Source organism: Nicrophorus vespilloides, unplaced genomic scaffold (assembly GCF_001412225.1).
Source record: "Nicrophorus vespilloides isolate i.1.1-1 unplaced genomic scaffold, Nicve_v1.0, whole genome shotgun sequence".
Classification (NCBI taxonomy): Eukaryota; Metazoa; Arthropoda; class Insecta; order Coleoptera; family Silphidae; genus Nicrophorus; species Nicrophorus vespilloides.
In genome coordinates, this window is record NW_017098653.1 from 6,904 (window position 1) to 33,777 (window position 26,874).

Here is a 26,874-nt window from a genome sequence, read left to right on the forward strand (position 1 = left end):
TTTCGGTGCAAAAAAAAACAGAAACATAGAAAGAACAAACGAACATTAAAAACGGATTTGGTGTTCAAAAGAAAAAAAATTGTATAAAAATTGAATTTACATGTTACTTGCTTTAGAGAATAAAATCTGCACAATAGGTAGAAACATTTCTTTTGATGTAATTAAAAAAATAACTCATGAAATGTAATTCTTGACGTTCATACAAATATGACTTAATAAAGCATATTAAAAAAGTAGCTTTATTTTATAACGAAACTAAAATTTATATGTTTATAAATTTAACAGTTAATTACGACTAAACGACAAATGCTATTACCATATTAATGCACACGTTTAAAACTATATAAATATAGCAATCATTTAGTTACTTCATATATATCTAACTTCAAATATTTTTCAGAAAAAATGCAAAGAGTTATTTTTGAAGCTAAAATTATCCAAAATCACAAATAACTCAATCCAATCAGTAAGCACATTTTAAATTAAACTACATATATTTAACTTTAATTTGGTTGCTTAATATTCAATTAGTCTTTGATAGTTTTTGAGAAATTGTAAAAAAATGTAGACACTAATTTTGAGTTATTTGTGATTTTGGATAATTTTAGCTTCAAAAATAACTCTTTGCATTTTTACTGAAAATTATTTGAAGTTAGATATATATGAAGTAACTAAATGATTGCTAATTATATATAGTTTATATATATATATTATAGTAATCTGGCGTTGATTTTAATTAAGTTTCCTCTAATTCCTCCCCGTTTTTTTTTTTTCTATTTATTCAATCTCATGTTTGAAGTTCAAAGTAAATATCAGTTTCATGCGCATAAAGCATATTCAAATGAGTTACGTTTTATAACATAATTTAGTCACAAAATTAGTGTCTACATTTTTTTTACAATTTCTCAAAAACTATCAAAGACTAATTAAATATTAAGCAACCAAATTAAAATTAAATATGTGTAGTTTCAAATGTGCTTACTGATTGGATTACGTTATTTATGATTTTGGACAATTTTAGCAAAAAGAAACTGTTTGTTTTAGCCTCAAAAATAACTTTTGACTAAATGATTGCTAAATATATATAGTTTTAAACGTGTGCATTAATATGGTAACAGCATTTGTCAAATTTATAAACATATAAATTTCGTTATAAAATAAAGCTACTTTTTTTAATATGCTTTATAAAGTCATATTTATATGAACGTCAAGAATTACATTTCATGAGTTATTTTTTTTAATTACATCAAAAGAAATGATCCAATTACCGCAATTTTTCTACCTATTGTGCAGATTTTATTCTCTAAAGCAAGTAACATGTAAATTCAATTTTTATACAATTTTTTTTCTTTTGAACACCAAATCCGTTTTTAATGTTCGTTTGTTCTTTCTATGTTTCTGTTTTTTTTTGCACCGAAAAGGTGATAATTGTTCGCGGAGATAATCATTAAATATTGTGCTTTTGCAACAAAGAGCAATTAACGTTTTCGCGAGGAAACGTTGGGATCGTTAAAAGCGCGCGCGCCTCTGGAAACGCTGTTTAATTGCTTTTCCGTTTAACTTGAAATTATGATAAATTTCTGAAATACCAACAGACAGGGGTCATGCATAAATGCTCAGAACTGATCGATACTTAATTAAATGGTAATCAAATCCAATCTAATTCAGACACATCAGCAAAATTAATGGAAACACATGATCTTTGTTATTAAATGTGTATTATTTTTTCTCCAATTCAACATTTGTGTACAAGTTTATTTGCTTGTGTACATAATCAAAATTTAAGTTGAATGGATACAAAGTTAATGTACAATAAATAGAAGAGATAATTTAAGTTTTATAAGAAACATGATTTATTTCAAGTTAATTTGATTATAATTTACTAGTAAACTGAATTTAATTTGAAAACTTATAGAATTAATGTAAAAGTGTATTTTAGTTTCGCGATTATTAGCAAGAGTATTTGTTGACGAAATAATGGGAAATAAACGGATAAATTAACATTCATTGTTTGTTTAGTTTAGGAATTGCAAATGTAGATGCTGTAGTATTCGCTGATAAGTGTCGACTTGGTGTTATTGAAAATTAATTCAATTTCTGTACAAACAAACGGGACAGGAGGACGTTAAGTTCTCTTGATTATTCAAATGATCCTTTTTTTTTCTTCTCTCCACAGTTCTTTGTTCGGAGAGCGCTGAAACTTTCCTATTATTCATACATGAGATGTCTTTCTCTCTATATATACTTGGCGGTATATTCCAAACATTATACTACTTGTTTCTACAGGCATGAGAATAATTGTTATTGTTATCTCCAATTCCTATTCGCAATGACCGAAAACGTCCCTTATCTGAATTGTTCCTGGGCGGAGACACCGATTCTGCAGACTGCGTAGAAACGAAACTAATACAAGGGAGATTCAGAAAAATCGCAGCTACCGGTATAAGTCACAATAAATCAATCGAACTCATCCCTCTCTCTCTGCTTTACTTTCTGCCACCTACACGGCCCACTTAATAAACGATTCAATTATTCTTTTGCGTCGGACGGGACGGGACCGAACAAATTAAGATTTATTATCCTGTCCACGGCGGAGGCAATCTGTTGCGAAACACCCTGATTTCCAACGTTTACAAAAGGCAAGAACAAAAATTCAATCTCGTTCGATACGCAAAATGAATTGTTTCGCATCAATCTGTCAGATTATATGTCAATAACAATAGAAGATTTATTTAGTAACTTTAGTAATATAATTTGGCATGTTTACATGAGAATTTATCATCTTTTCTTTTTAATTATGTAATCATTTTTATATATTTTTTTTTGTTTCTAATCAAGATTTATACTTAAAAGTGCACACCACAATTAAATTTAGACTTTAATCAAGGTGTTATATATATTTTTGATATTGCTTTAAACAATGGATTAAAGTTGGCTATGTGAATACTAATAATATAAAGGGTATCATTTTGTGCAGTAAAGTGTTGGAAAATAAACAATTTGACACTTTTCTGCACAAAGAGCGGCAAATTCAAATCTTGCGTTAATTTTGGGACACCCACCAATAATTATTTAAGTTCCAAACTGCCTTAAAATGATAATATCAATAAATTAATGAATTTCTGAACAAAATTTATTGGTAAAAAGTGTTCAATTGTACTCGATGTATCAATTTATACGATTTTTTTTTAATTTGAATATTTCGGATGATGGCAAATATACCGTATTTGATGCGAACAGTCGGTTTATCTGTCGAAGCGCACCCATTTAAAATATCATCTTTTAAGCCGCTTTAACCCTCGGACTTTTCGCATAAATTCAGTTTTTATTTAATTCAATATCGCTCCGACTGAAGTTACAGAATTAGTTTTCGGAAATTTCAAGTTTTAACAATTTCACTAATATTTGGTAAGTGAATATTTCACAGTAATATAACTAATGAATTACAGATATACTTAACTATAATTATAAAGAAATAATTGAGAAATACTTGAATAATTATAGGTAAATGTATGAAATGTTGTGTAAAAGAAATTTAAAAATTAATTCAATTTTAGTATTCTCTATATATTTAGCTTTAATTTGGTAGTTCATTTTCTATAAAAACATTAGTAATAATTGGGAAAATAGTTAAAAAAAAAAATTGGTTAATTTTTTGATTTTTCTTCCAAACTTACTTCAGAAATAATCGAAAAATGGAGACAATAAGAGAAAAACTGTTATTTATAGTTATCTCTATACAATCAACTTTACTTTGCAGTTTCATTTTCCAAAATTGTTTTAGTAACAATGGTTGAAAAACTGAAGACAAAAGTATGAAAATATAGCTCGATTTTGGAAACGTTTTCACTCAAAATTGATAAAATAAAATTAAAAATGAATTTAAACTGTTCATTCTGCCTATATTCAACTTTAATGTGAGGTTTCTTTTTTTTTTTTCGAAATTTCTTCAGGACTAATTGAGATTTAGTTGAAAAAGTAGAGACGTTATTTTGTTGTTTTTTCAAATATTTTCAACTAAAATTTATTTGTAATTTGGCACTAACCTGTATGTAGGATGAGTTTATAAGAGGTGGACCGGATTCCGGTTGGAATCTCGCCATATCCCTGAGCACTTCTTGCACGGACAGATCATCGGCATCCACGACTCGAAACGCTGTCATATTCACGAAGTTGTACTTGAAATCCTCGAGATCGAAAGTTTCTATGTCGAAGGTGGTGAATAAATAGTGGTACTTGTAGTCGTTCATTTGCAGCTGAAGAATCTGTTCATGAAATTATCCCTTATTTAATATGTAATCAATTTAATTTGTTATATAAACGGACCCCTTTCAAAAAGTGATTCATATTTGATGGTTTCGTGTCGATGACGATGTTGTGAATCTCTTTACTCTTAATCTCTTTGAGAACAGCTCTGTAACTCTCCGGATCGGCCTGTCTCAGATGAATCTCCAGATCTCTGTTGTGCGGTGATCGGACCAATTCGCGTAACTTAATCAATCCTTGAAAAGAAAGAAAAACGTGTGGGTTTTTTTTTCTTTGTATGGTTAAAAGGATTGAATGGATTACCGTAATCCTCCTCGTAGATGATCGCAACTTTGGTCCAGTTGAGGAAGGACATGACGTCCTGAAATGCGGCGTTCAGGAGTGGCTGCGCCGGATGCAGATTGATGGAGAACTCTCTGATGTCCGAGTCCAGATCCAGCCGCGCCTCCAGATGCGGAATGTCGAGGGCATCGCAGATGGAGTGGATGTGCGAGCCGAGAAGAGGATCAGAAGGACCGAAAACTGCTTGCACTCCAAACCGAACCTGATTGCAAGCTGAAACAACAAAACAATAATTATCATGACATAAACTTATATTTTCTTCAATTATTTAAATACTTAATATTTACGCTATAAATCAATTTTATTAATAGATTCTATATAACTTTACATTGAATTTGAGCATTAATTTAAGAATATCGGTTTAGTAATAATCGAGAAATTGTTCAAAAAGTAAGGACGTTGATTGTAATAGTATTTAATTAAACTATTACATTCTCCATATATTCAGCTTTAATTTGAGAGTTTATTTAGTAAAATAGATTAAGAACTAAACGAGAAATCTTTAATTATAAAACAATATGTTTTATTCTAAATATACAAACTTAATCAAACATTTAAGTGAATAATGTTTTTGCGATCTTCGTAGTTCGTAGACGATTGAAAAGTTGTAAGAAAATTGGAATAATAGAGAGAAACAGTACATTTTTAAAAGCATGTTTTAATATTTACAGTGGAAGGTCGAGTCCGGATGAGATCTCGAATAATGTATGGAATATAAAGTATGCAAAATAATGCATGTCTTCTCCGCAAGTAGACGAAGGATCGAGAACGCGAAAGATAGAGAAAGAGAGGACAATAAAGAGGACGTAAAGTTTTATGGAAATGCTCGTGTTTTGGATGTCTCGCTCATGATTCAATCTCGACGTGTACGAATTGCACCATTCATCAGATAATATAAGATGAGAGAGGTTTTTGATATTAGAAAATAAAAAAAAAACAAACTGAAACATGCATAAATAGAAACATGCATAAGTAGAATTTATTTATTCAGTCGCTTAAACGAAGATCTCAAAAATGATCAAAAAAAGTGGCTTTAAAGTATATTGCGGACGATTTCATCACGACACATTCAACATAATAAAATCAAATTTATTTACGTAATAAAGAAACTCATATATAATACTTTATGATTCATGAAAATGTAGTAACTTTCACTATGTAAAGTTGACTACTTATAACTGAATACTTGTGTAATTCAAATTTATTAATAATTTTTGTTATTGTCTGAATTTGAGAAACATGGCATAAGGATTGTAATTATTTTGGGTTATTATTTTGCTCGAAATAGACGAAATGAAAGTAAAAAAAAAGTATAGAAAATAAATGTTACGAGGACGGAGATTCTTGAATGTGAAAGATAATTTACGGTCGCGATAAATCTTTCAAACTTTCTGGTATTAAGCCAAAATACAAGCGTTGCGACCACGAGAAAACCGCTCCTCGTATATTTCGAAATACAATTTAAAAATTTCAACTGAAAAAGAAATTTTCGTACGCGTAAAGAATGAAAACATATTTCATAAATTCGCGCTTAATTTTCAGAAAGTTTCTGATTTATAAAACGAGGTGATTTCAGCCTAAAAATGTCTGTTTTTTCGGAGAATGGGAGAGACTTTGTTATTTGTATATTATGAATATTCTTACTCACTTTTAGATCACTTTTATTTGAAGTTTTTAGTATTAGATTTGTTTGGAAATAATTGTAAAATAATTAAGTTTTCTTGATATTTATGAAATGTCATTAATTATTGTGTTAAATTTACCAAAATAACTGCGCAATGAAAGCAAAATTATTACATAATTTTTTCGGTCAACTTTCAGAAAGTTTCTGATATATAAAACGTGGTGATTTCAGCCTAAGAATGTCTGTTTTTTGGAGAATGGGATAGCCTTTGTTATTTGTATATTATGAATATTCTTACTCACTTTAAGATCACTTTTATTTGAAATTTTTAGTATTAGATTTTTTTTGGAAATAATTGTAAAATAATTAAGTTTTCTTGAGATTTATGTTATTTAATTAATTATTGTGTTAAATTATCAAAATAACTGCGTAATGAAAGTAAAATTATTACATAATTTTACGGTCAATTTTCAGAAAGTTTCTGATATATAAAACGTGGTAATTTTAGCCTAAGAGTGTCTGTTTTTTGTTTGTTTCTAAGTAAAGCGTGTGCAAAAGTCGTTTTGCTTCTGAAAGTTACATTAAGATAAAAAAAAGAACACTGAGCGCTTTGTATTTGGAAAGGACAATTAGCAGGTGAAGAGGCGCAGGAATAGGAGGACGGGACGTTGGTAAATGGCATGTCGCTTATGGAAAGGAGCACGACACTCTGGAGACAAATAAATTTCCTGCTCGGAATGTTTCGGAGTGAGCAGAAAGAAAACATCGCACAAAAAAACAGGTTTGTAATAAAAGTAAAAGCGAATTTCCAAATATACCTGAAAAGGATAATTCAGAATACTGTTTGATACTATACATCCTGTAAATGTGGACTTGATTGCACATCTCGTGTAGTTCAAAAGTTGTAGTTTGCGCTGTCTAAGTACATGTCTGATTTTGGACGCTTTTACAATGCTGTTGAAATAATTGCAGTTGTGGCAATCAGCTCAGTTGAAAGTTTCACGTTTTACATGCGATTTCCTGCGGGGGTGAGCAAAGTTCGTGCAAGTGAAAGCGAGCGGTCTCGTTTCCATCGCAGCAGCAGCGCACAAATTCGCGCCAGTATTCGAAATCCGGTGTAGTTTTAATTGGGAAGACGAACTCGACGGAGGGAACATTAATTCTCAAATTTTCGTTTAATCCCAGTTCAGAAATATTGTCCCCTGTTTGTCTCGCAACATTCGCTTTTAATATTTAACAGGAAACTTTTGAAATAAGTTCAAGAGAATGGGAGAGACTTAATAATTTCTGTTGCGTAAATATAAGATTCATAAAAGGTGAAATCATCGTGATTGAATAAGTATTTTGATAAAAAATTACTTTTATTCGAAATTTTATATTTTCGAAAACTATAATGAACAGAACAGATCTAAAAGTTGCATATGAAAGCTAGATGTTTGAAGAATGTAGTGAGTATTCATTACTGTGGTTTTATCTAACATATTTGGCCGTAATTCGCTTTCAAAGTTGAAAAAAAAGGAAAAATTAACTTTCGAAGAATCAACGAAATTTCTATTTTAGGTTGGTTAAAAGTAACAAATGTTCGTTTAATTCAATATTATACATATACTTAATTAAGTATTTAGTTAATTGTAAAAATGTAAAATTTCTGTATCCTTAAAAACAGTAAATAAAAACGTGACAAATTTGTAATGATTAAATGGAAAATAGTTTGGGTTTTCGAGAAATTCGGTTTTAGTACATTCAATAATAAATTATGTTCGAGAACTGAAGTTTGCTATAATAGTTTTTCTAAATTTTATACGTTTTTCAAGTCGTATTGTATCGACTCTTTCTCTCTCTCAATTTCAGTCATCTATAAATTCGCTAAATAATGAAGCTGGAGAAGAGACGTCGCATAATAAATTGAGTTATAGCGATGATAAATAATAAAGTCGCTGGGCGGTTTCCAGGAGAGCGAAAGGAGAGTGAAAACCGTTTTGCATCTTGCGCGTCGTAACAAAGTTAAAGTGCATTTTGGCGGATTTCCAGGAGCGAGCGAGGATTTATTGGTTCGGAAGAGGGCTTCTGGTCCATCCTTTTTCCTTCTACTCTACTCTACTCTCTCTCTTTCGTATCTTCATGTATTAAAAGAGGAAAACGGAAGGATCAGTTTCTCGTTTGTCGCAATTCGTTACGAAAAGTGCAATTTGAATTTAATTCGCGAATACGCAATTACGTACATCAAAAGCAAAAGGGTGAAACAATTCGGATTTATCCTCACGCTTGAGAGAATGTGTATTGTATAGGATAGATTGGATGGAGTGTTTTGCAGCTCACCTTTCTTGCTCGCATGGAAGCTGTCGTCCTTGGGCACGTATTGTATGTCGTACACTAAGGACGTGTAGGGCAGCAACGTTTTGTCCTTGTTTATCTTGTGGACGGCGTACTTGAACGCCAACTCGGTGACACCGTCCTTTTGGTCCTCCGTGAAAATTGCGCCTGCAAATCAACAACAACAAACACACGCAACAATTAGCGATCATAAAATGCCCGGGCAAACATATCTCAATACAAATTAAACTTGGACATCTGATAGAAATACGTTTACTTAATATCATCCAATTTATGATATATTTCAAGTGAAAAAGGCCAATATTTATTAGGATAAAATAATAGTAAGAAATCAGTTTCATTAAACTAAAAAACTAAATTAATGAATACAAAAATAAGTAATTAATGTATAGAAACATTAGTAATAAATGCAAATAAACTCCAAATAATTAAAAGAAGTAAATTTTCTTATAACGTAATTTTTCTTGTGATAAAATGATTATAAAAAATGCATATTTATTGATTAGATAAAAATTGAATGAGTACATATTTTTTACGATAATGAGTAAGAAAATAAGCGTGGAATAAAAAATATTTTTTTTTTAATTATTGGTTTGTTATCTTACTTTTTAATTTATAAACTATAGAATTTTTATCTTTTCATTATATTAATAGTTAATTTTGATATTTTTTTAATTGATGTTCTTATAACAAAAATATTAATAAAACTATCCTTAATATATAATTACAATTTTTATGTAATATTTAGTGAAGATTTTAATATTATTTGAGTAAATAAACGATTCTTAATGTTTATTATTGAATACAAGTACGAATAAAAAATAGTGAACGATGTTTTAGGATTATTAAAATCCGACATAAAAATGGAAGATGATGTAGCAAGGTCACAATCCGAAATTTTCCTTCTCCTCTTCACTCATTATGAGAAACGTCGCTCGTTAAACGAGTCAATTATGTTACAGTTTGCGAGGTTTCACTGTATATACAGGGTGGCCCAATTGAACTGCAACCAACTTAAAACTGCTATAACTTTTGAACCGTTGGCAATGTTGTGTCCATATTTTGCCTAATGATAGCTGATTTTATTGTTTACAAGTCTGCGGAAGCATTTGCATCTCAGTTTTTTGGAAAAAAAAGTTATCAGCGATGGAATGCAAACGTAATAGAGTGATTGCCCAATATTTGAGCGGAAAACCAAATGTGACTATTGTTTGAGCGCTCGAACAGCTTGATGTGAATAAATCTTTCGTGTCTCGAAACATAACACGTTATAACGAAGCTAGTAGTGTTACAAAATGTTATTTTGGTGGTCGGAAAAACACTAAATTTGTGGTAGAAGTGATTCAGAAACTTAAGGCTCGAATTGAATGAAATCCGCGACGCAGTGGAAGACAAATGACTACACAGCTGAACATATCGAAAATAACCATGTAACAAATACTCAAAATCGAACTCAAAGTGAAGCCTTGTAAGTTCCAAAAAGGACAAGATCTCACCGATGTTCAAAACTACGCACCTTATTGCCAAATATCGTCTTGTCTGATGAGAAAAATTTGCCAATTGAGAAATTCGAAAACCAATAATGGCTGAGAGACAACGTTCCACACTTCATTTCAACCGAAAGTTGCAGTTCAATTGGGCCACCTTTTCATCATTTATTCAAAGTTGTAATATATATTTACATTTAAGTAAGTATACATTATTTACTCATCCGAGTTCTTGTTTAATGCACGAATTTAGATGAATGTTTGCTTCTGGAAGAGTTGCTGCCTTTCCAGTCTCCGGAAACAATGTGAGCTCTGATCCGTACGCAAGACATTCGGTAATTAGCGTCTTCAAATTTAACACTAAATGCATTCAGTTTACTTAATCTCGGCGCATCTAGCATTATGGGTTCATGCGATGAGTCCATTGTTCGCTGCGAGCAAGCGACGACGATGATTACGTCATTGTTATTACAAGGGAGAAAACATAGCCTTGCTCCAGTCATCTACATTATTAATGTCTTCACAAAACAATCACAATTTACATCGCATGTTTAGTACGTAAAAATCCTGCAAAATTTATTAACTTTATATTTAAAATATAGGTCAAACTTCCTAATATGTAAGAATTTTTAATAAAAACAATTGTCTTACGCTCTTCTGTTACAAATACAAGTTGTTACGGCGCCACATTTCCTGAATTAGTCATAGAATTGTTGTTTACATGTGTAGTTGTATTATTTGATAAGCGTATTTTTTAACTGCATATTCCATAATTAGAAATTAATATCTATTTTTAGAATGATAAATTTTGGATATGTTTTTTTTGGTTGTTGTTGTAAATATTTAAATATATACTCAAATTTAAGTACCACTTACAAGGATAGTAGATATTTGTCCATTTTATCGCATCAATTTTGATGGTCCAAAAAAAAAAATAATTTTTACAAAAATTTATCAATAATTGTGGATATAAAAACGCAACTTTGGAATTACCAAAACCATTCGATTCCAGATCAACAATGAATAAACTAGTAGCCTTGTGTTTCCTTCTTGGAGCTTTCGGTAAGAATTATTAATATTTACAATTTTTTAATGAACATAAGTTCATTGTTATATGATAGAATTTGCAGAACTTACAAGACTCTTCAATTTGCACAAATTTCAACTTTTTCCAATAGTATTATGATCACTATATCTAAATTATTTTCTTATATAACTTGCCAATTTTTATAACTGTATTATTATCACTATACCAAGATTATTTTCTTATTGTACAATTAATTAAATATTTGCATAAATTTGAAATTGAATTAAATTTTTTTTTCCTATATCAATATTTGTACAAATTTTGCAAAGTATACTAAATGTGTATCTGTAATGTTACATTTTAGCTGTTGCGAATGGGGAGAACCGCATCGTTGGTGGTTCTGAAGCCAGCGAAGGCGAGTTTCCCTTCATGGTTTCCATCCGACAAGGATTGGGTCACGTCTGCGGAGGTTCCATCCTTGATGAATATACAATCCTGACAGCAGCTCACTGCGTTTTCGGGTAAACATACATCTTTTAATCATTGAGTTTCAAAATTTGTAACTTCTTCAATTAACTTCTTTTCTCAGTCGCCCAGCGTACGAACTGAACATCATCGCCGGATCCTTGGAATGGGCGAACGGTGGACAAGAGCACAAAGTCTGGCACTACGTAATCCATCAAGCGTACCATCCGATCACCCTGCAAAACGACGTCTGCATCATGAAGCTGGAAACACCGATCGTCTTCGACCACAACATCCAACCGGCCGTCTTGGCCTCATCCCCGACTCCGGCAAACCAAAACCTTATCCTTCCAGGCTGGGGATTCACCAGTTACCCAGGAACCGTGTCCGACGTGTTGCTGTTCTTCCACTTGAGAAGCATGAGCTACGACGACTGCAAAGCGTTGGAGATGGACAGGGAGATTGTCAAGGATATGCATTTGTGCGCTTACGCTGGACACGGCCAAGGTGCTTGCCACGGTGACTCCGGAGGTCCTCTGGTCGACACCTACGGACAACAGGTGGGAATTGTCTCTTGGGCAATGAGAACCTGCGCCAGGGGATTCCCAGATATTTACACGGACGTCTCCACATATTACCAATGGATTCAATCTCACCGTCACTAAACAACTAAAATGTCCTTGATGTACAATCAAAGAATCTTGACTTAGAAAATCCACAATTATTATCCTAAAATTACAAATAAATAACAACAATAGTTTGTAACAAGACATATTAATATAATAAATTGCAAAACTTAAAAAATATTTAGAAATATCCAAATTTTTATTAAACAAAACAACGTTTATAGAAACTTTAAAGGTAAATGACGAAAAACATTTCGTGAAAAATATCAAGAAAACTGAAGACTTTTTCATTATATCAGTTTGCAGCACGTTTCGAGTGGGATACATAAAAATACCATTCGTTGAAGTGGAGTGAAGTAACAAAAAAGGGAAAAGATCCGAAATTTCTCTCTCTGTATAATAGATACTAGGTCATTCCTTTTTTAATACCTCCCGGATAACTCAATAACAAGCCTCCGGATTGATCGGCGGTAAGAGTAGCAACGATCTCTCAGCCCTTTTATTGTCACCGTCATTGGGAATATCTTCGGTCGCAGATAAAAAAAGGAAAGGGCGGAAAGAGAGCGAGCGCGTGTACACTTCTCGTCTCTCCAGGAAGTGCTGATTGGGAAAACAGGCCTAACATTTCCACGGCCCTTCTAATGGCCCTTCCGAGTTTCCTCCCATCAAAACAAGCATTTACTTTTCTATCCTGCGATCCCTTCATTTACAATTCGCAATTCACTTTTCGCATGTTCCAACAAAAAAAAAATAATAATAAAGGAAACCTTACACTCTAAATGATTTGATTCATTTTACAGAAAATAAAAAAAACATGAATAAAAAACATAATTTCAAGTTTACTTTTCAATAATTTATTAAGTTCTATTCATTATATTTGACTTCTGTTAATGTTAAAACCCTTTAGTCAATTGAAAAATGTCACTTTTAGCAGAATTGAGCGTAATTTTGTTAGCAGTTCTTAGTTTAACAATTTTTATTTTCTGAAAGGCAATAAAGCTGCCGAGGCTCACATATCGATATGTTAAATTGATTGTTTAACAGAATACACGTGATATAATTGGTTTAAATAAACTGTTTTGATGATGATGAATGATGATCATCATTCTCGTTGACCTGCAGAAGTTTATGTTGACCAAATGAAAGCAATTATGGAATCAGAATTGTGCAAGAGATTGCATATCTTGGATTCGTTAAGAATCTTGATATTCGCATGAATTGAAAAAGATTCACTTAACACAATTAATCAATATTTGCAATAGAAATCGTTATTTTTAAACAAATCATCACTAGTAATGAAAATACTGAACTTATTTTCTTGTCTATATAAATCGAAAATAAATCGAATTGTGATCTTTTAAGATGTCATGAGTTAAGCCGATTTTTATTTATGGTGTGGTGAAGCTATTGTGTAAAAAAATAGAGAAAAACAGGTACAGACGTCGAGGCTCCTCGCCTTTGATCAATACATTTGTTTGTAACTAAATATTAATCAACTGTTAAGTTCTTATCTTTCTGTTATTCCAACGAAACTTTCAGTGCCACATAAAAATAACAAAGAAAAAAATCATCGTTTACTATCAATAATAACAGAAAAAAAAATCTCATTTTTATTATATTTAAGTTAATTCTCTAAAATAGCAATTAAATAAATTGTTTTGATTAGAAATGGAAATAAAAAAATATCATTGAAATGATAAATTAGAAGTTTGCGTATTTTCTTTTGCTGTAGAAAAAAAAGTTAAGGTTTAATTTGAAAGAAGAATTGCGCGAAATTGGGATGTGTCATAGAAGTGTTGTTTACATGTGTAGTTGTATTATTTGATAAGCATATTTTTTAATTGCATATTCCATAATTAGAAATTAATATCTATTTTTAGAATGATAAATTTTGGATATGTTTTTTTGTTGTTGTTGTAAATATTTAAATATATACTCAAATTTAAGTACCACTCACGAGGATAGTAGCTATTTGTCCATTTTATCGCATCAATTTTGATGGTCTAAAAAAAATAATAATTTTACAAAAATTTATCAATAATTGAGGATATAAAAACGCAACTTCGGAATTACCAAAATCATTCGATTCCAGAACAAAAATGAATAAACTAGTAGCCTTGTGTTTCCTTCTTGGAGCTTTCGGTAAGATTACATTTTTTTATTAAACATAAGTTTCTTATTATAAATTCAATATTATATGATAGAATTTGTAAAAATTACAAGACTCTCCAATTTGCACATATTTCAACTTTTTCCAAGTGTATTATTAAACCATTTATTAAATTTTCGCACAACTTTTATAACTGTATTATTACTACAATACCAAGATTATTTTCTTATTGTACAATTTATTAAATATTTACATAAATTTGAAATTGCATTAAATTTTCTTTTTCTTGTATCAATATTTGTATAAATTTTACAAAGTATACTAAAACTATTACAATTTTCATGTGTATCTGTAATGTTACTTTTTAGCTGTTGCGAATGGGGAGAACCGCATCGTTGGTGGTTCTGAAGCCAGCGAAGGCGAGTTTCCCTTCATGGTTTCCATCCGACAAGGATTGGGTCACGTCTGCGGAGGTTCCATCCTCGATGAATATACAATCCTGACAGCAGCTCACTGCGTTTTCGGGTAAACATACATCTTTTAATCATCGAGTTTCAAAATTTGTAACTTCTTCAATTAACACTTTTCTCAGTCGCCCAGCGTACGAACTGAACATCATCGCCGGATCCTTGGAATGGGCGAACGGTGGACAAGAGCACAAAGTCTGGCACTACGTAATCCATCAAGCGTACCATCCGATCACCCTGCAAAACGACGTCTGCATCATGAAGCTGGAAACACCGATCGTCTTCGACCACAACATTCAACCGGCCGTCTTGGCCTCATCCCCGACTCCGGCAAACCAAAACCTTATCCTTCCAGGCTGGGGATTCACCAGTTACCCAGGAACCGTGTCCGACGTGTTGCTGTTCTTCCACTTGAGAAGCATGAGCTACGACGACTGCAAAGCGTTGGAGATGGACAGGGAGATTGTTAAGGATATGCATTTGTGCGCTTACGCTGGACATGGCCAAGGTGCTTGCCACGGTGACTCCGGAGGTCCTCTGGTTGACACCTACGGACAACAGGTGGGAATCGTTTCTTGGGGAATGAGAACCTGCGCCAGGGGATTCCCAGATATTTACACGAACGTCTCTACATATTACCAATGGATTCAATCTCACCGTCACTAAACAACTAAAATGTCCTTGATGAACACTCAAAGAATCTTGACTTAGAAAATCCACAATTATTATCCTTAAATTACAAAGAAATAACAACAATAATTTGTAACAAGACATATTAATATAATAAATTGAAAAACTTAAAAAATATTTAGAAATATCCAAATGTTAATGTTTATTAAACAAAACAACATTTACAAAAAATTTGCATATCTTTGACTCGTTAAGAACGCAAAGAAATCGTTGTTTTTAAACAAATCATCACTAGTAATGAAAATACTGAACGTATTTTCTTATAGATCAATGGATTTGTTTGGATTTGCGAATGATTGCAAAAAAAAATAGGAATATAAATCGAATTGTGATCTTTTAAGATGTCACGAGTTAAGCCGATTTTTATTTATAGTGTCGTGGAGCTATTGTGTAAAAAAAATAGAGAAAAACACGTACAGACGTCGAGGCTCCTCGCTTTTGATCAATACATTTGTTTGTAACTAAATATTAATCAACTGTTAAGTTCTTATCTTTCTGTTATTCCAACGAAACTTTTATTACCATATAAAAATAAAGAAAAAATCATCGTTTACTATCAATAATAACAGAAAAAAAATCTCATTTTTATTATATTTAAGTTAATTTTCTAAAATAGCAATTAAATAAATATTATTGTTGTTTTGATTAGAAATGGAAATAAAAAAAATATCATAGAAATGATAAATTAGAAGTTAAAAGTAGAGTAAATTTTAGAAGATTGCGTATTTTCTTTTGCTGTAGAAAAAAAAGTTAAGGTTTAATTTGAAAGAAGAATTGCGCGAAACTGGGATGAGAAAACGGTGGTAGATGGGTGGATGGGGATGGACGAGAGGTTGGATGCTGGCGAATGCAACGGAGAGCGAAAACGTAATTACGCATTCATTATTCAAATTGGATCCACTGAAAAATACATTACATTATTCAGGATCCTCGCGTATGTAAAATAGCTGTATTTACTCCTATATATATTTCTCTTTTTGCTTGTCTACCTTGTCCCTACTTTTAACCTCGAATAAGCAATGCAAATTAAAAGTGTTTTACCACATTATTTTCTTATATGTGTTAAACAGAAACATCAACAGTAATATTTATTGGATTTTCTTGAATATCGCAAATTATAAACATACAAAGAATACAGTAAATTTCGAAGATAATGAAAATCATCGTTAATTGCAATTATTCAAAAAAAATCTGTAAATATCATTATTCAAAAATGTTGTACGTTTTCATAATTATTCTATGAAATCAAAGTTTTCAGAAAGTTTTGTTTGACCCAAAGCTGTGTGGAGCTACTGAAATACGACCTAAAATATTCATACTGAAAACTCTTTTATGATAGAGTTGCATGTGCATGATATTTTTTTTCGCTATATATAATTTTTTTTCTGCGAATGTTGGAAGTTTGGTGCCGGTGATAAGGTGCACAATGGTAGCGGATTTAACGAAGAGGGCTTTTGTAAAACAGCGGTCGGCTTCCGCGTTTCGGTTATCGCATGGTGAAAGAGGTGGGTTCAGCTCGTATTTATAGATTCCATTATGAGCAAGCCGCTTATTATTATTACAAGGTGCATAGTCTACATTACAGTGGATTAAACAGGAGACGAATTAATTTCATCACAAAGAAAAAATGTAATAATATGATAATAACCAACGTCTGGAAAAACGTTGTATTTATGCAACAACACCATTACCATCATCATCAAATGCGCTGCACGCTTTACGACTACTAATTGCTAAATACTGGAGATGAGCAAGAAATGGGATGATAGTTCAGTCTATTATTATGCAGCCTGCGAAAACGTGAGGAAATTCCTTAATGCACGAACGTACATTATCTTTATTAAATATTTTTTTTATACACCTTTTCGCGTTGTCTCCCAATATATTCTTCAGAATAGAGTGTGTTTTCGGTTATGTGCGAATCCCCACGTTATGAAGACTAATGGACGTTCATAAACTAATTTCGAATGCTCACTATTTCACTATTTTTACAGAATTTGCTGCTCACTAATTTCACTGCAGCTTTTGCTAAACTATTCATATTTTAATGTCCGCGCAAATTCAAAATTACTGTTGTTTATTCCTTAGGAAAACAACTACACCAGTTTACTTCTTAAAAGATTGACTTGACAACTGTCGTTGTTTGGGTAGCAACAAGAAGGCGTCTTTAGTAACGGACGTAGCGTTCCTGACAACCGAAATGAGTCCTTAACAACTGGTAATCCTGAGTAATGTCTCCTCAATAACCGAAACACAACCTTTTCAATTTTCATTTCAAGTTTTTTGTATTTTTAATAAAACAAATGTAGTAATGAAACAAATATAAAAATAATTCAAGTATTACTAAAAAAAAAAATACAAAAATTTCACACAATTAAAATTTCACTTCTACCAATTTTTTAAAATTATAATTAGTGATTGAAAATAGTGAACTAAAATGTAATCAAAAACCTGACTCATCCACCAAATTTATTTAATTACTTGCGTCCCTGACAACCGAAATGCGTCCATAGCAACTGTCATTGCTTGCATCTTGCGGAATGCGTATTTATTAATAAAATAAATTAAAAAGTGTTTGAAAAGAGTATTTATTTGAACTGAAATTTAATAAAATCCTGACGCGTTTACCAAATTTGTTTCATTACTTGAGTAGCAACAAGAAATGATGGAGGTGGCGTCCATGACAACGTAATTGTTTACTTAGCAACTGTCATTGGTTTCATAGCAACCTGCTATTTTTAGAATTAGCATATATTAAATATCGATGAAACTAAATGTTTGATCAATTTGGAAATTTTCTTATTTTGTGTTTTCAATAATAAAAAAAAATACTAAAACTATAATAAAATCTTTGAAAATAAGTAAGTTTTGAATTATGTAAACAGTGTTTATTTGAACTGGTGCATTCACCAAGTTTATTTCGGGAAGTTAATACAATTTATTGGAAATATCGACGGAACGTGTGAGATTTTTATAAAGTTGTTTCCTCCAATTACGGAACTGCAGTCGATCGCAAATCGTAGCCCATTTTTATTTATTTTCATTTATTTACTGTTTCTGCAGGAAACGAACTGGTTTCGTCGTCGGCATTGAAATTATTTCCTCTCTCTCTCTCTGTGTCTCTCTGTACGTACACGAAGCGACTGAGTAATTGGGAATCGATGAATTTCATTTGCAAAACTGTATCGAACGAACTGCACCGGACACGCCAAAGCCGGAAGTTTGCACTGCTTCATATCCGGATAAGTCGGAGGCAAAAACGGTAGACCGTGAATCCCAGTAACTCAATGAGCGTCTTAAGTGAGTTTCCTCATCCGGTGACAAACTAGTATTATTAAGTATTTAAGTGTTTGGTTTTAGTTTTACCTTTAACAACAGCAAAATCCGATTTGGTAATAGTATTTTTAGCAAACGCCTATCGAATATGTACGTTTTTTTTTGATATTATTTGGGTCAAAGTAAAAGTCCCGATATGGATTCACGTACAGGATGTTTCCCCTGTATTTTTTTTTTCATTCTGCGGGCAGTTTGCCCAATGTTTTACCTCTTTTTTTTTTCGTGCAAAGATCTTTTCTTCGGGATCTTATTTAAACTGATGCATCTCGCATGGCAGTCATTTAAAGTCAATTTATTATGGCTTCGGGGTTTGATGGATCGTCCCCAGTTTTGTATATAGATATATACGCATGCAGACCGGAAACATTGGCTGCAGCAATACCCTTCCTTTTTTTCGCTGTCAACGAACTTTCAGCGTAAAAAATTCGACTCGATCGAGGGTGGATTTAGTAATGCGATTTAGCTGTATTGCTATCACTCAGATCCGCAGGATAATCGCTTGTACGTGCTTAATTTATCATTTGTTTTTCTTTGAAAACAATCATTTACAACTTAAAACTGATGATCATTAAAGAGAATTTGTTTGTAGAATCAATGAAAAAAATATGTTATAAAATATATTTTCTTTCTATGTTAATATTCAATTCAATCTTTCTTTACGTTAAAGAATAATTGAGATTTTATCTGATAGTGTAACGAATTTATTGATTTAATTATATAAAAGTAAACTAAAAATTTCTATAAGAAAACTTTTAATAATTGATGAAATTTTATACAAAAATATTGTAAATACACAATAACTATTACTAATTTATATTTCTTAAGTTTATTGTATACTTTTTATTATATTACATCAAAATAAACATTACTTTTTAAATTATTTAATAAAAATTAGAATTTTTTCAAGTTGAAAATCTCTTGAGATAAATGTAATATTCTTGAATCTTTTTCGAATAAATTTATTATTTACAAACTGGCAATGAGGAAATTGTTTTGACAATAAGAAAATATTGCAATTCCCATTGGAATCATTACAAATTACGATTTTTTTTTGAATTTATAAAAAATCAACTAAATTCTTGTAATTAATATTGATTGAGAATGTTTTCTTACCGATTTTAATGACTGGAGGTAAGGCCGCAGCAAGAGCGACCAAAAATCCTGCGGATCCAAACACGGCCGCCCACGAGTGCATGGCTCATTTTGCATCTATCATCGTTCAGATTCGTCGCAGGATTCTAAAAAAAGAAAAACCGTAATCATCAAGGATTATTTACCGTTCAGACGGTCGAAGGATTCTAAAAGGAATGAAAGAAAAGGAAAAAAGTGTATGTAAAGATCATTTAAATTACCATCAAGGATTATTTACCATTCAATATCCTATTACGTTTAAAAAGCTCAAGCAAAAAATAAAATATTGAAACCGAATCAAAGCTCCATCTATCACCGATCGAATTACGGATTACGTCCTTCACGCTAATTCCTGCGAATCATCGCGAAATTATTATATATTTTTTTAAATTTTATTTTTTTGCATTCACTAGCAGCTTTATCATATTGATTAATCGCCGAAAACATGCGTTGCGTGAATGCAAATTTTATTAATTGTACGAGATGAATTTAGCAGAACGTGTTTCGGTTCTGTGATCCGGCTTTAATTTTGCGAGGGAGATAGGGGTTAAGTTGTTTCGGTGAACTTTCGACTATATAGACACAGAGTTATATCCTGTACTTAGTCTGCTGTACAAGTCGTTGTTTCGCTTCACTAGCATTTACATAACAGCTTATTTCTTAATTGTTACAAGGACAAATAAATAAACGTTCACGCAAATTTTTATTTACTTAATTGATTTCATCCGTTTGGCTGTAATTCGCGTATAAAATTGAATAAACGTTCAAAAAAGCAGTGTTTTCACATTTGATTGATTTTCTCGGAAACTATAAAAGATAGGATGGAACCAAAAGATGCATATGAAAGCTGAATGTTTGGGGAATGCAACGAGTATTCATGTATTATTGTGGTTTCATCCGTTTGGCTGCAATTGGCGTTTAAATTTGAAAAAAACTTTAAAAAAGCAGTGTTTTCACATTTCATTGATTTTCTCGGAAACTTTAAAGGATAGAATAGATCCAAAACATGCATATGAAAGCTGAATGTTTGGTGAATGTAGCGAGTATTCATATATTGTTGTGGTTTCATCCGTTTGGCTATTAATCGTTAAATTAATTGGAATTTCGTGAATGTGAAATGCCCATGTTTTTTTTTTGTTAAAGTTAGTCAAAAAAAAAAAGGATCCGAAATATGGAGGCAATTTCCATTTAAAACCTGTGAATTGGAAATTGCATTGGATAAAATTCGACAATCGACTGCGGCTGTGCAACAATAAACCTTCGCCGAAAAAATCAACAAGCGAACGACGGGTTTTCAGTGGAAAATGGAAATTTCCCTGACGCCATCAACCTATATAAATTTGGTCAACGCTCTCTCGCGCAAACCGAATTTCCAACGTATTAATTTCGACCCCACTTTTTGATCTAGAGCCAAAAAAAAAAAATATACAAATAAACAAAAGTGTTTTTGTTGTTGCAAATATTTGCTTGCTGCATAAACTCGTTACTAAATCAATGAAACTCAAAATATTAATAAAGATTTAGTAACTAGATAGGGTAAATACTGTGCTATTAATAGGTTATATTTGTTATTGTTGTTGTTGGTTGTCTAAAGTTTCAAGTTTTAGTGTATAGATGAGGAGATTATGGAGAAGTTCGCAGCGGTATTATACAAAAGTGTTATTAATGATATTTGCAAGTTTCGGATCTGCGAGTCAGCGCAACGATATTTCACGAAAGTTTATTATAAAGCAATTAAGATGAGACGCGAGAATATGTGGGAAGCACAAAAATCGTGATTAATTTCGTCATTTTCTACATGAAAATCTGCACAATTTATACGAGGAAATGAATAGAATTTGAGATGATTTATTACCAAACATATTTTCAGTATTGTTTCAATACAAATTTGTGGAATTAATCTGTAATTTAAGCATAACATATTGAATATCGAATAGTTCAATGTTGTTGGAAACTTTACTGAGAAATCTAATTGAAATGCAAACTAAATATTATAATTATTTGCAAAGCAAACTATCGATGAAAGCGGTAAATATACAGTTTCACATATTTATTATGCAATTTCGAAGCTCCGGTGTGCATAAAGGTGCTGAAATATGGGAGAATTCGGAGATGTTATGGATGTTAATAAGTTTCCCAGAAAGCTTATTTGCAAACAAAATTTGTGCCTGAACTGTGAACTGTATGCAAGATTGAAATATTCAATTTAAATTGTTAACATAAATGTATGCAAATTGTTAATTAAAAAAAAAATAATTGTTAATACTAATTATATGCAACCAGTCGATCTTTAATGATAGTTAATTGTAAATTTGGATCGAAGAAGGTTCGATTCAAAATAATTGACGGTACGTGTGTCATGCACACGGCGACTTTGACAGTGGTGATTTGCGTGGTGCTGCGCGTGTCCGGCTTCGGTCTGGGGATTCTCGGGAATTCGAAGGATGCGGACCAGAAGGCCGAAGGAAGCGTCGGATCCGCGCAACGGCCGGATGATCTATTGCGGCGCAGCAAATTTTATAACGATATATTGCACTTGGACGAAGAAAACCCGGAACAAGGTGAGTCCTTACCACCCTCCAACGATCCTTTTCAATTTCCGCAAGTGTTACCAACCAGAGAAAAGAAAGGACTAATAGAATACAATTAAACATCGTTTCTGTGCACAATTCACAAAAGTCTTATTACTAAACTGTTTCAATTAATTAAGAAAAGTATGGTTTAAGTATCTTCATTTTTGAACGCGAATTACAGACAAACAGTTAAAACCACACCAATATTTGCATACTTCAACTTTTTGATCCATGTGAAAATAGTGCTTTTCATTTTTTTCAATTTTGAACACAAATTACACCAAATGCGACCCTTCCGCATTCCTCCCTCCAACGATCCTTTTCAATTTCCGCAATTGTTACCAACCAGAGAAAAGAAAGGACTAATAGAGAATACAATTAAACATTGTTTGTGTGCAATTCACAAAAGTCTTAATACTAAACTGTTTCAATGAATTAAGAAATGTATGATTTAAGTATCTTCATTTTTGAACGCAAATTACAGCAATATTTAAATACTCTCTACATTCAACAGATATCTAAATTCAACTTTTGGATCCATGTGAAAATAGTGCTTTTAATTTTTCATTTTTTCAATTTTGAACTCAAATTACACCAAATGAGACCCCTCCGCATTCCTCCCTCCAACGATTCTTTTCAATTTCCGCAAGTGTTACCAACGAGAGAAAAGAAAGTACTAATAGAGAATACAATTAAACATTGTTTCTGTGCATAATTCACAAAAGTCTTATTACTAGACAGTTTCAATTAATTAAGAAAAGTATAATTTAAGTATCTTCATTTTTGAACGCAAATTACAGCAATATTTGAATACTCTCTATATTCCACAGATATCTAAATTTCATATTCAACTTTTGGATCCATGTGAAAATAGTGCTTTTAATTTTTTTCAATTTTGGACTCAAATTACACCAAATGCAACCCTTCTGCATTACTCCCTCCAACGATCCTTTTCAATTTCCGCAAGTGTTACCAACCAGAGAAAAGAAAGGACTAATAGAGAATACAATTAAACATCGTTTCTGTGCACAATTCACAAAAGTCTTATTACTAAACAGTTTCAATTAATTAAGAAAAGTATAATTTAAGTATCTTCATTTTTGAACGCAAATTACAGCAATATTTGAATACTCTCTATATTCCACAGATATCTAAATTTCATATTCAACTTTTGAATCCATAAAAAAATAGTGCTTTTAATTTTTCATTTTTTCAATTTTGAACACAAATTACACCAAATGCAACCTCTCCGCAATTCCTCCCTCCAACGATCCTTTTCAATTTCCGTAAGTGTTACCAACGAGAGAAAAGAAAGGACTAATAGAGAATATAATTAAACATCGTTTCTGTGCACAATTCACAAAAGACTTATTACTAAACAGTTTCAATGAATTAAGAAAAGTATGATTTAAGTATCTTCATTTTTGAACGCAAATTACAGCAATATTTGAATACTTTTTACATTCCACAGATATCTAAATTTCATATTCAACTTTTGCATCCATGTGAAAATAGTGCTTTTCGTTTTTAATTTTTTCAATTTTGAACTCAAATTACACCAAATGTGACCCCTCCGCATTCCTCCCTCCAACGATCTTTTTTAATTTCCGCAAGTCTTACCAACCAGAGAAAAGAAAGAACTAATAGAAAATACAATTAAAAATCGTTTCTGTGCACAATTCACAAAAGTCTTATTACTAAACAGTTTCAATGAATTAAGAAAAGTATGATTTAAGTTTCTTCATTTTTGAACACAAATTACAGACAAACGGATAAAACGACAGCAATATTTGTATACTCTCTACATTCCACAGATATCTAAATTTCATTTTCAACTTTTGCATCCATGTGAAAATAGTGCTTTTAATTTTTCATTTTTTTTTTCAATTTTGAACTCAAATTACGCCAAATGGATAAAACCATATGAATACTCGTTACATTCCCCAAACATCCAGCTTTCATATGCTTCTATTCTATTATAATATCAAAGAAATTCAATAAAATGTGAAAACACTACTTTTTCATTTACGTATTGAAAGAAATAGACAATTAAAGGCTGCAATCTAGTGTCGCAAGTTGCACTTATTTTCCGCTGACTTTGCTTATTACTCTATCGCATCGGATATTGGGTTTTGGGGAGGAGGAAAGTAACTGTAAATCTTGCATTAAATTGGACGTGCGCTCGTTAGGAGAGCGGACGACTTTCAGTTTGCAGGCGTCGCTTTTCCACCCCTTCCACCCATCGTCGACAACAAGCAAGCAGAAGTGAACCTTCGGTCCTGATAAACTTCGTCAATTTTCTATTCTTTATGACATATTTCGCGACGAACAAAGTCCGCACAAGTAGGCTTCGTCCTATCAAGTTTCGCGTGAAGCTAGCAACGAAATGCGATATTCTATCGATTTCTCTCAACAATTTCTCTCTTTCCGTTCTTCTCATACGCAAATGGTTAAATTGCACGTGAATGCAGTTTACCAGATTAATTCAACCGTGTCTGCTTATGCATTTAATTGTCGCCCGAATACGAGTTTCTGGGACACTTGAAACGTTCTAATTAAAACCCCGGAAATTTTCGCACTTTTTACTCTCTTCTCGTTGCAAAATGAACGTACTTTTCATTACTTGTTTTTTTTTTTGTTGAGTTCAATTACGCAATTGAATATGGAAATGACGAAGTGCTCCGATTCAATATGTGCCTTCGACCGCAACCGTTTTCAGACAACGAATTTTGAAATGGGTTTTCGCATTGTCCTGTTATTATTCCGGATTGTTTACAGTCGTGTATTTGAATATCGCGGGCGTTTTTTCAAAGAGTTCATCTTTGTTTGATTTTCGCTGATCCCATTATCCCTAAATATTGATATAATTTTCGTTTGAGAAACATAAACGTAAATACAAATATTATGCAACTAAATATACTTATATTGAAAAGATTAATGATCAAAAAACAGTTACATAAATCGAATATTAACAATGAGAGTAATTTTATTTATATTTGGGCTGTAAAATTTGCGATTCAAATATACGAAATACATATAAATATTGACTCTTTCTCGCTCTGTAAGTTTCGCGTTTCGTTCGATTCCTTTCGGTCGTTTGTTTCCCCTTGAACCGAAATGCAATTTGCTTTGTTTTATTATGAATATTTCATATTTATCCGCTTTACGGTGTAGATGCGATTTGCAACGGACTCACGTAAAATATTTAAAGAAAAATCCGGCAGAGATGTTTCATACAGTTTCGTTACTAATGTCTTTTGAAACTATTGATTTTAAGACAATTTTATAAAATTTGCAATTTTTTAATTACTATCAATATCTTTAATTTCTTAATGATCTTAACGATTGTCAAAAAAGTTCAAGTTGTTAAAGATCTATAAAATCTTCAATTTCATTTAAATATTTAAGAAAAATAGACATTTTCCACAGTTCAAATTATTTTTCAAATATTAATAATATTTTTTTCAAGTAAATTAGTTAAATTTATGTAAAATTAGGTAGGATTGAACTAAAATTCAATTATTTTGGTAAACATTATCACTTTTTTTGGAACAATGGTGAATCTATATTTAGTGAAATGCGAAATAATGGAATGAATTTCGACTGCAGAGGAAATTGACACACACACAAAAAAAAATATACGTTTGACTATCGTCGACGAGCATTCCAGGTCGATCGTATTTACCATTTCAATTAGCTTTTTCCCCGGATGTGTGTTTTTATCAATTTTCCATCGCAACGTCGAAAATTACTTCAATTTTGTTTTAATTGCATCGAGAGCCCTATTTTCAGGTCGCAATTATCGCGCTCTAATTGAATTAAATCAAACATTTTATGTGAAATTACAAAATTTGCGAAAATAAATAATTGAATGGAAATGGAAATCCATAATAATTAACAATCTTCTCGTTCGCATTCAATCAGTTCATTTATTTTAACATTTATACAGTTTTCAAGGAATTATGTATAAAAAAAGTAAGTTTAAATTTGTTTGTTTTAACTTTTGAAAGAGTTAAAGTGCGAGAGTGGTTCGGTGGAGCTCGGTTATTCGGGATGAAATGAGTTGCAAAAGTTTTTTTTTATACAAGTGCGATCATATTGATTTTATGTATTTTTTTTATTTTCAAGAATTTTTATCCCTTTTCAGTTATATTTTCTATGTTTAAAATTATTGTTTTTCTTCATTTTATACGTATACGTTTATATTTACGTCGATGTTGTTTTAATAATGCATGAGAGGAAATTTAAATATTTCAAAATTCTTTCTTTTTGCGGGAAATTTAATTTATTTAAGTTCGCAACGTAAGTTGCTTGTTCAGTGCATATTCTATTTTGTTTTAATGAAATGAAATGAAATTCAATTAAATTGTGATTACATTTGAACAGTTATTATTAG

The 26,874-nt window shown here is 31.6% G+C and overlaps 3 protein-coding genes across 3 annotated transcripts in view; 2 read left to right on the top strand and 1 right to left on the bottom strand.

Annotated features, from left to right (window-relative positions):
* LOC108562954 (glutamate receptor ionotropic, kainate 1-like) overlaps positions 1 to 20,007 on the bottom strand; it is a gene marked incomplete at its 3' end in the record, with an annotated part of 22,500 nt that extends 2,493 nt beyond the window's left edge. Inside the window, 5 exon segments of the mRNA XM_017921470.1 lie at positions 4,047 to 4,265; positions 4,327 to 4,502; positions 4,570 to 4,821; positions 8,552 to 8,713; positions 19,888 to 20,007. Coding sequence (XP_017776959.1) covers positions 4,047 to 4,265; positions 4,327 to 4,502; positions 4,570 to 4,821; positions 8,552 to 8,713; positions 19,888 to 19,969 — 891 coding nt within the window.
* LOC108562957 (chymotrypsin-1-like) lies at positions 11,013 to 12,341 on the top strand. The gene is made up of 3 exons (XM_017921472.1): positions 11,013 to 11,115; positions 11,445 to 11,601; positions 11,670 to 12,341. Exons 1-3 carry the CDS (start codon positions 11,073 to 11,075, stop codon positions 12,208 to 12,210), a joined length of 741 nt encoding a protein of 246 aa, XP_017776961.1. The 5' UTR covers positions 11,013 to 11,072; the 3' UTR covers positions 12,211 to 12,341.
* LOC108562955 (chymotrypsin-1-like) lies at positions 14,270 to 15,448 on the top strand. The gene is made up of 3 exons (XM_017921471.1): positions 14,270 to 14,313; positions 14,650 to 14,806; positions 14,874 to 15,448. The coding sequence occupies exons 1-3, from the start codon at positions 14,271 to 14,273 to the stop codon at positions 15,412 to 15,414; spliced, it is 741 nt and encodes a 246-aa protein (XP_017776960.1). The 5' UTR covers position 14,270; the 3' UTR covers positions 15,415 to 15,448.
* Positions 20,008 to 26,874: the final 6,867 nt, after the last annotated feature.

Bases quoted from the DNA above. Each gene is read 5' to 3' on its own strand.
- LOC108562957 (XM_017921472.1), top strand. From the start codon at position 11,073: ATGAATAAACTAGTAGCCTTGTGTTTCCTTCTTGGAGCTTTCG. The intron at 11,116-11,444 runs GTAAGAATTATT...GTTACATTTTAG, and splicing joins TTTCCTTCTTGGAGCTTTCG to CTGTTGCGAATGGGGAGAAC. The intron at 11,602-11,669 runs GTAAACATACAT...TTCTTTTCTCAG, and splicing joins GCAGCTCACTGCGTTTTCGG to TCGCCCAGCGTACGAACTGA.
- LOC108562955 (XM_017921471.1), top strand. From the start codon at position 14,271: ATGAATAAACTAGTAGCCTTGTGTTTCCTTCTTGGAGCTTTCG. The intron at 14,314-14,649 runs GTAAGATTACAT...GTTACTTTTTAG, and splicing joins TTTCCTTCTTGGAGCTTTCG to CTGTTGCGAATGGGGAGAAC. The intron at 14,807-14,873 runs GTAAACATACAT...CACTTTTCTCAG, and splicing joins GCAGCTCACTGCGTTTTCGG to TCGCCCAGCGTACGAACTGA.